The 10283-nt window shown below is 46.2% G+C and overlaps 1 protein-coding gene across 1 annotated transcript in view; it reads right to left on the bottom strand.

The window, feature by feature from the left end:
- LOC143961939 (uncharacterized) overlaps nucleotides 1–7067 on the bottom strand; it is a 73108-nt gene extending 66041 nt beyond the window's left edge. The window contains exons 1-2 of the mRNA XM_077471272.1: nucleotides 6972–7067; nucleotides 1703–1780 (exon numbers count right to left, since the gene is read on the bottom strand). Coding sequence (XP_077327398.1) covers nucleotides 1703–1780; nucleotides 6972–6981 — 88 coding nt within the window. The 5' untranslated portion in view covers nucleotides 6982–7067. The remainder of the gene's footprint in view (nucleotides 1–1702; nucleotides 1781–6971) is intronic.
- Nucleotides 7068–10283: the final 3216 nt, after the last annotated feature.

Below are 10283 nucleotides of genomic sequence, written 5' to 3' on the forward strand. Positions count from 1 at the left end.
AAGCACCTTGTCCCCATGTTGATGGGGACAAGGGCCTCATCCCCACAACCCTTGCCCGGTGGTTGTGGGGGTCTGCGGGCGGAGGGCTAATCGGAATCTGGAAGCCCCCTTTAAAAAGGGACCCCCAGATCCCTGTCTCCCCCCTATGTGAATTGGTAACAGGTAAATTGTACCCCTACCATTTCCCCACAAAATGTGTCAAAAATAGTAAAAAAGACAGGAGACACTTTGGCACGTGGCATCGGGGGGAGGGGGTGGGGTCACCCATTTATGTCACTGGGTGGCCCCGCCCTCAGCTATATAAAAGCTGTCACCGAGAAGAAGCACCACTCAGCGAGAGCCTCCCATGGAGGCGGAGCTGTTGCGGCTTTCTTTTTTCAGCTCGTTGGCGGCGTGAGATAGATTTACATCGCAGGTCATTTTTATTTTTTTATCTTTTAATAAAAGGACTTGTCCCAAAATGTATCCTGTTTTTTACTATTTTTGACATTTTTTTTTTTTTTGTGAAATGGTAGGGGTACCCGTTACCAATTCACGTGGGGGGGAGGCCAGGATCTAAGGGTCCCCTTGTTAAAGGGGGCTTCCAGATTCCGAGAACCCCTCCTGCCCGCAGACCCCCACAACCACCAAGAAGGGGTTGCTGGGACGAGGCCCTTGTCCCCATCAACATGGGGGCAATTGATGGGCAGCCACTGTGCCCATCAATTGCAGCCACTGTGCCCATCAATTGCAACCACTGTGCCCATCAATTGCAACCACTGTGCCCATCAATCGCAGCCACTGTGCCCATCAATTGCAGCCAATGTGCCCATCAATCGCAGCCACTGTGCCCATAAAACGCAGCCACTGTGCCCATCAACTGCTGCCACTGTGCCAATCAACTGCTGCCACTGTGCCAATCAACTGCTGCCACTGTGTCCAAATGCTGCCACTGCTCCAGCAAATGCCGCCACTGTGACATCCCCTGCCTGCTCGCTGTTGGCCCGGCACTTACCCTGTCTCAGTGGGGCAGCGGGTGACGGCTGCGATCAGTGTCCTCCATGCGTCTCCTCCTGTCCTCTCCTCCTGATAGGCGTCCAATCACAGTGCCTGCCATTTCAGCCAATCAGGTGACAAGTAACAGACCCGAGCACCTAATTGGCAGAGAGGCGGTTCAGTGTTAGGAAAGCGAATATTCATTCACTTTTCTAACACACCTGGGTGGACTGTGAGCACCAAGCATGGCGCTCGCAGGTCACCTTTTTTGACACCTATTAGAGCCTATGGTCTATAATTCAGGCGCCCAAAAAGGGGCCGGGCACCTGGATAGGGGGTGTTAGCGGAGGCCATGGATAGATTCATGCTATGCATAAATATCTTCCAATCGCCCCTACTAGCACAAATCCACCCCCCAAAAAAATCCCCCAAATTACCATTCCTAGCACACACCCATAATTTCCCCTCCTAGAACAATTCTTACCCCCTGCCACTCTCCAAACTCCCCATCCCAACACAGATTCCCCCCCCCCCCATCTCGAGGCCTCCCCCACCTCCCATAATACCACAGTGCCCAGGCCAGCTGTCGCTTCTGCCTATCCCTTGTCCTGGCCCTGACGGCTAGTACTATACAATACACATGATAGTAGAAGAATGCGAAGCTCAAATAAACACAGACAGGTGTCCTCATCCATAATGGAAGGAGACAGTATGTCCTACACCTTACCTTTGGCTTTGGTCCTCTTCTCTATCCTCTGTGCATTGAAATCCCTCGAATTTGCGTAAACATTATTCTGAATTCTCCCTAAAAAAACGCAGAACTTAACATTAATTTTTTTACAAACAGAAATATCCAGAGAGTGCTGCTAATATCAAGGCTGCAGAAGGGGGAATGGTGGGGTACAGTTATGGGGCCCATCCAATACAAGAGTCCATTTAAGACCAAAGGACATTAACAGATATGCTACTTTTTCTCCCAGAGGTTCCTAACTAGTGCTATGTACACTATATTACCAAAAGTATTGGGACACCTGCCTTTACACGCACATAAACTTTAATGGCATCCCAGTCTTAGACCTTGTACACACGGTCGGACATTCCGACCAAAAAATCCCCTTTGATTTTTTACGACGGATTTTGTCTGAAACTGGTGTTGCATACACACGGTCGGACAAAGTTGTCGGAAAATCCGATCGTTGGTAACGTGATGGCATTCGTTCGTTACGACGGGACTACCTAGAGGCCAGTAGTCAATAGCTTTGGTCTCGCAATTTGATCTGAGCATGCGTGGCACTTTGTCCGATCGGAATTCTCTACAAACGATCAGATTTTGTTGTTGGAAAACTTGAGATCCTACTCTCAAATTTTTTCCGTCCGAATTTTGTGACAGAAAAAGTCCGATAAAGCCCACACGCGATTGGATTTTCCGACAATATAATCCGATCGGACATTTTCCGTCAGAATTTCCGACCGTGTGTATGGGGGCTAAGTCTGTAGCATTCAATATTGATTTGGCCAACCCCTTTGCAGCTATAACAGCTTCAACTCTTCTGGGAAGGCCGTCCACAAGGTTTAGGAGTGTGTCTATGGGAATGTTTGACCATTCTTCCAGAAGAGCATTTGTGAGGTCAGGCACTGATGTTGGACGGGAAGGTCTGGCTCGCAGTCTCCGCTCTAATTCATCCCAAAGGTGTTCTATTGGGTTGAGGTCAGGACTCAAGTCAAGTTCCTCCACCCCAAACTCGCTCATCCATGTCTTTATAGACCTTGCTTTGTGCGCTGGTCCAAATTGTTTGGTGGAGGGGGGATTATGGTTTGAGGGGAAGGGGGTATTATGGTGTGGGGGTTATTTTTCAGGGGTTGAGCTTGGCCCCTTCTAGTTCTAGTAAAGGGAACTCTTACGGCGTCAGCATACCAAGACATTTTGGACAATTTCATGCTCCCAACTTTGTGGGAACAGTTTGGGGATGGCCCCTTCCTGTTCCAACATGACTGCAAACCAGTGCACAAAGCAAGGTCTATAAAGACCTGGAGGAGCGAGTTTGGGGTGGAGGAACTTGACTAGCCCACACAGAGTCCTGACCTCAACCCCATGGAACACCTTTGGGATGAATTAGAGTGGAGACTGCGAGCCAGACCTTCTCCTTCAACCTCACAAATGCTCTTCTGGAAGAATGGTCAAACATTCCCATAGACACACACCTAAACCTTGTGGACGGCCTTCCCAGAAGAGTTGAAGCTGTTATAGCTGCAAAGTGTGGGCCAACTCAATATTGAACCCTACGGACTAAGACTGGGATGCCATTAAAGTTCATGTGCATGTAAAAGGCAGGCGTCCCAATACTTTTTGTAAAATAGTGTATGTATGACCCAGTGAACAGGCTTTAAAAAAAAAAAAAAAAGTTTTTACATTGTAAAGTGATATCAGAGGAAGCCATTTCAGTGCAGGAGAAGTGCCAGTAAAACTATCAAAGACTGAAGGGAAGGCCGGAGGTCAACCTAAACAATGGCACTGTGTGTGTAATTATGGGAAGACTTCAATCTGTGAGCAGAAAAGCACATAAAATAATATATAGAAAATGCCGTACCAAGGGGATTATGCAAGCCTTGAATGAGATCAGGTTTTCCACACAATTCTGGTAGTCAAATTGCAGACGTGTTAACAATTCAGCTTTGCATAAAGGAGGAAATGTTGGGACTTTGTATGAGACCATGACCATCCGGTACACAGGTCTCCATCCCTGTTTATATGAAAAACATAAAAAGGAAAAAGGGGGAATGGGGGAAATTTGGGACTTTATATGAAACACACCACTCAGGTCGGATGAGACATTACAGTAGACATAGTATATGTAATTAACCACTTACAGACCGGACCATTTTGCTGGTCAAAGACCAGACCACTTTTTGCGATTCGGCACTGCGTCGCTTTAACTAACAATTGCGCAGTCGTGCGACGTGGCTCCCAAACAAAATTGACGTCCTTTTTTCCCCACAAATATTTTTGGTAAAAAAAATCACAATAAGCGATTATTGATTGGTTTGCGCAAAAGTTATAGCATTTACAAAATAGGGATAGTTTTATAGCATTTTTATTAATAATTTTTTATTATTTTTTTTTTTACTAGTAATGGCGGCGATCAGCGATTTTTATTGTGACTGCGACATTGTGGGGGACCCATCGGACATTTTTGACAAATTTTTGGGACCATTGTCATTTATACAGTAATCAGTGCTATATAAATGCAGTGATTCCTGTGTAAATGACACTGGCAGCGAAGGGGTTAACCAGTGGGTGGAAGTGTAGGGGTTAAGTGTTCCTAGGGGTGTGTTACTAACTGTGGGGGGGTTGGGCTTTCATTTAGTGAACACTGATCTCTGCTCCAATCACATGGAGCAGAGATCAGCGTCACTAGTTGCTAGGCAGAATGGAGAAATGCTGTTTACACGGCATTTCCTCCATTCAGCCGTCCCGTGAGACGATCGCGGGTATGCCCGCGGCGATCGAGTCCGCGGGTCCTGTGACCAGACTCACGGGGGTCCCGACCAGCGCGCCGCCGCCGGTATGCTCCCGATGGCAGGGCGGCATTGAAGAGTGGACGTACCTGTACGCCAATATGCCTGCCCGTGCCATTCAGTCTACGTACATCGGCGTGCGCTGGTCGGGAACCGGTTAAATAAGTGGCTATCATGGGCATATTATAATAGTTTGGTAAAGAATTTAATCAGATAGATAATTAGATACAGTACATATTCAAAACTAAATTATACCATCATAACAATGTACAATTCATAGCATAGTAGACAATGTAACATATAGTACAATACGTATCAAAATATACCCAAAGATAGGCACAGATATAAAAGTAAAAACAATACAGATTCGAGAAAAATTCTTAGTGATTCAGCCGAAATAAAACCCATAGTATATACATGGATACCATGATCTATCACCAAATGTATAATCTCGACGCGTTTCGTGGAGTAATATCCACTCATCAGGAGCAAACAGTCTGGGAATGCCTGTAATGGAGTATAATGTATATAATTAATTATAAATGATAACATTTGCATGGGAAAGAGAGGGAACACCAAAAGATGGTCCTAACACTCTTACCTATGGGTATCTGGTAAAGGTATAAAATAGCGTATGTTAATATACGTATAATGGAGGACATCGGGGGATGGGAATGAACATCCCCCCCCCGGGAGCTGAGGCGGTAGACACTGCGGCGGAAGGGCGAAACCACAAACAGGCATAGGAATAGTGTAAAAGTGTAGAAGTGGACTCCCCCATTCCAAAATTATGAGGGGTGAATATGACCCCGAGGAGTATGCTGTAATACATAATATTGTGTAAATATATAAAAAATATATACAGGTAAGTATAATATAAAAGGTTACGGGGGAGGGGGGTAAGATGGGGAATAATGAAGAGTGATGGAGCAATGCAGGATTAGATCCCACCGTGCAGAGAAAGGAGAAACTGAGATTGGTATAGAACAGGGATATGGAATTAGCGGACCTCCAGCTACAAGTCCCATCATGCCTCTGTCTCTGGGTGTCATGCTTGTGGCTGTCAGAGTCTTGCTATGCCTCATGGGACTTGTAGTTCTGCAACAGCTGGAGGTCCGCTAATTGCATATCCCTGGTATAGAAGAAAAGAAAACACGAGCAGTGGGCATGCATATCAGATACCAAAAGTGAATCGCAGTGAACTGTGAAGTGAAAATACAATAACCACGTGTAGGTGAAGTGAGGTAAGGTCCCTGGATGAGAGATGGTAGAGAGATGGACCTGCCAGCCAGCCAATGTCCCGCCAACGCCACGTATTGTAGTGCTGTGAGAGAGGAGGTAGACCACACACATGCAGGAACCATCTATAGTGTGAGCACCTGAATCCTCCGTCAGGCTGCACAAAGGTTCAGCTTTAGCCTTTTTTACTGCCAAAGCCATTTTTGCAAACATGATAATAAAGTTAGTTTATGCCTGAAGATTAGTTAAAACCCCTAAACTGTCAAAGACCCTAAAGAATACAATTCTGGAAGTTCCCTTTTTTTTTTTACATCACACAATATTAGCTTAAAGGCTTGTGAAATGCTAAATTTTAATGAAAAAATACGGACATGTCAAGGCTTAGAAATGTACACGTCCGTGAAATGGCGATAATGTTCAGTGCTCTGCATTTTCCATTGGTGACATTTTAAAAGCCCCTACAGGCAGTGGCGGCCCATCCATATGGGGCACAGGGGCACCTCCTCCCCAATCCATGCGTCAGGCCCCTAATCTACATGCAGCCGACTTGTACCCATAGATTTCAATGGAAGTTGCCTCCAAGTCGGATCCTTATCTAAATTGTGATTTGGATCCGACATTGCAGGAAGATTACCCAGGAATTCCCTGAAGTTCCTTCCAAGTTGCCTCAAAGTTGCCTCGAAGTTGCCTGGCAAAGTCGTGCCGCCTTTCAGGTCACTGTAGTGGTAACCGGCACTAAGTCTCAGCCCACGTACACACGGTCGGAGATTTTGGCAACCAAATCCGTCGGATTTTGCCCGTCGGATTTAGTCTGACGGATTGTGTCCGAAACTGTTGCATACACACGGTCGGGCCAAGTTGGTGAAAAATCCGATCATTCAGAACGTGATGGCGTAATTTCGTTACGATGGGACTACATTCAGGCTAGTAGCCAATAGCTTTGATGTAGGAATTTGATCTGAGCATGCGTGGCACTTGGTCCGATGAAAATGCTCTACACATGATCAGATTAGGTCCGTCCGGCCCAGTTGGTCGGGAAATCTTTCCAACATGTTGGAAAATTGGGTCGGATGGAGATTCGGACGGAATCAGTCCGATGCATACCACACACAGTCGGATTATCCGACGACACGGTCCGATAAGACTCATTCCGACAGATTCTCCGACCGTGTGTACAAGGGCTTCAGAGGGCCTCTCTGCAACAACTGGCATGTCCACCCCTGGATTACATCCCGACTTACCTGGGTGCATTGTGAATTCTTCAGTCCTCCTTATCCCACAATCTCCACGTCTTGTTCTATTCACAGCTATAATAATATGAATAGGAAGTCACTCAGAAACACGTTTAAGGAAATGAAAGTAACTACAACGTAGAAAACTTTGCATTTCTCGAGCTGCGTGCTATTATTCATACAATGTGTTTTTTTGTATTTTCCATTACAAGCTGTACATTTCAGAGCAGGTTCTTTTGTACTTAAATTAAATTATTATATTATACTGTACTATATTATTATTGTACAGGACTTTCATATTGCCAACAGTTTGTGCAGCGCTGTACAACATACAGTTGTACAGCAGACAGTACAGATACAACACAATTCAATACAGGAGAAATCAAAGGGCCCTGTTCATTAGAGCTTACACTCTAGGAGGGAGGGTCAATTGATAAAAAAGGTAAAAACTGTGGGGGGTGAGCTGATGGAGAAAATAAAAGTACAGTTCTTAGGTAAAGACAGGATAGGCCTCTCTGAAGAGAAGGATTTTCAGGGATCACCTATGAAGTAGACAAAGTAGCAGATAGTTGCACAGATTGGGTAGGGAGTTCCAGAGAATAGCTTGCGTAGCGCCGGTACTCCTAACGAGTACACGCTATGTGTTTAAATTTCGTTTTTGCCCAAAACTGTAGTGAGTGTTGGGGTTAATTGTGTTAAATTGTACTTTGGTATCAGTTTGGCTGGGCTGTATAGAAGTTCTGCCTGGTCATAGGTGGGGTTGTACACCTGTGGGAGGCTATGGAATGCAGTCTGTTTGGACGCATTGGGTAACAATCTTTATCTCTGAGCCAATCAGTGGGCACGTTAGTCTCACTGCGCAATCAGTAAATAATTTGTGTGTTTTAGGAGAGCAGTTTCTGTGGAGTTTTGAATGTGAAATCCAGACTGAAGGGGATCAAGAAGGTTATTCTCAGTGAGGTGGAGGCTCAGTCGGTCATAGACCAAACGTTAAAGGACTTTGGAGGAAAAGGGGAGCAAGCAGATGAGACATGCTGTTAAGAGTGGTGGGATCTAATGAGGGCTTTTAAAGTATTGGTGGGTGATCGGTTCGTGTTTTAGAGTAAGATGCCAGAGGAGAGAGAGAGAGACATTGAAAATGTGAGTTAGAGAGTGTAGAATAGAGTCAGAGGGTGACTGAAACAGGGTCCAGGGGGCGATTGTTTAGACGGGCATTAGAAAAAAGTTTAGCAACCTCATCTATACTGTAGTAATGAGAGAAGTATTGTGTGTACCTTTGGACATGGTGGAGTGTGGGGAAGGTCTCTGTAGAGTGGCTATCTCATCACAAATTGCCTGATTGACCCCAGGTTGGAAATCACAGTCAAGGAGTATGACTTCTATATATATCGGTTCGGGATACGAGACCAACTGGCCCCCTTTAGTATACCTTAAGACACCAATTACTTGCCCATCCTGGTGGAAGGCATGGCCTGGGTGAAGATTCAGATCAAGAATTGGGTGGTGGATCGGGTAGGAGTGGTAGTGACCTGTGGCCCAGACAGCTCTTAAGTGGCCACTGCTTGGGCTTAAACATGTTAAAGAACTTGGACTTGCCCTGCTTGCTGGCCATGTTTGAATGTTCTAGCCAGCAGGCACAGGGTTGTGGACTGAAAGTGGCATGGCTCAACATCATCCAAGCTTGTGAAGCTCAACAGGAGGTGGCCACGGAATACTCCAAGCAAATTGGGATTGTCCGTTCACCCCCTAAATAGAATATACTACTGGCCCCCCTTAAAAGATAGTCTAGTCCCTTCCCATATGGGCCCACAAGAGACTGCAAGGGGTCATCATGAACATAGAACCCTGCAAAGACTCAGTGGCGCCCAGGGAATGGATGGTTGCACGCACATTGTCTAAGATTCACAAGGGGAATGTCCATGTACTTATCAACCTGGGGACAACTCTTATTACACTCCCCAACCATGCTACATTAGTGGACCTGTACGTAATTCCTCGTTACTGCATTTCAGAAGCACAGCCTGGGGTAGAGGCCCTGAGGTGAGTCACAATACAAGTTACTGCTGGAATAGTTGGACATTAATTTCCAGAAGTATCCCCTGCCACACTAAAGGATGCTATACCCAGGGCTCGAGTCCTGCGGGAACGCATGGGAACGGCGTTCCCGTACTATTCCCACAGCGGGAACGCCGTTCCCATTAGCTGCCTGAGGGCTGAGGCTATGCAGCGCGTAGTTCACCGCCGCTCCTCAGCCGCCGAGTGACTGGTTGCTAGGCAGAGGCCGCTCCGCATCTAGCAACCGGTCACATGACTTCGGCCGTGCACGTGGGCACGCACTGGCGCGAGTCAGTGGGCAGGCTGACACACGCTGCGCGCCTGCTTGGATACGGAGTTCCGGACTGTCCCCCCCTCCTCCCCACTACCCAGTGCCAGTCAGTCCTGGCCTCCTGGGGCCACACGCTGCACTTTTCCAGGTTACTTCTCCCCGGAGAACAGAAGGGAAGAGAATACCAGGTTAGTCACTAGTGTGTAAGTTGCACTCTGCAATACCCTGCCAATACTCATCAATACTCTGCAATACCCTGCCAATACTCATCAATACTCTGCAATACCCTGCCAATACTCATCAATACTCTGCAATACCCTATCAGTATCAATACTCTGCAATACTCTGCGAATACTCTGCAATACCCTATCAATACTCTGCAATACCCTATCAATACTCTGCAATACCCTGCCAATACTCTGCAATACCCTATCAATACTCTGCAATACCCTGCCAATACTCATCAATACTCTGCAATACCCTGCAATACCCTATCAGTATCAATACTCTGCAATACTCTGCGAATACTCTGCAATACCCTATCAATACTCTGTAATACCCTATCAATACTCTGCAATACCCTGCCAATACTCTGCAATACCCTGCCAATACTCTGCAATACCCTGCCAATACTCATCAATACTCTGCAATACCCTGCAATACCCTATCAGTATCAATACTCTGCAATACTCTGTGAATACTCTGCAATACCCTATCAATACTCTGCAATAACCTGCCAATACTCTGCAATACCCTGCCAATACTCTGCAATACGCAATACCCTGCCAATACTCTGCAATACCCTATCAGTATCAATACTCTGCAATACTCTGTGAATACTCTGCAATACCCTATCAATACTCTGCAATACCCTATCAATACTCTGCAATACCCTATCAATACTCTGCAATACCCTGCCAATACTCTGCAATACCCTGCCAATACTCTGCAATACCCTGCCAATACTCTGCAATACCCTATCAATACTCTGCAAT

This window comes from Lithobates pipiens, unplaced genomic scaffold (assembly GCF_037356315.1).
Source record: "Lithobates pipiens isolate NorthernLeopardFrog02 unplaced genomic scaffold, aLitPip1_a1.2 Scaffold_8, whole genome shotgun sequence".
NCBI lineage: Eukaryota > Metazoa > Chordata > Amphibia > Anura > Ranidae > Lithobates > Lithobates pipiens.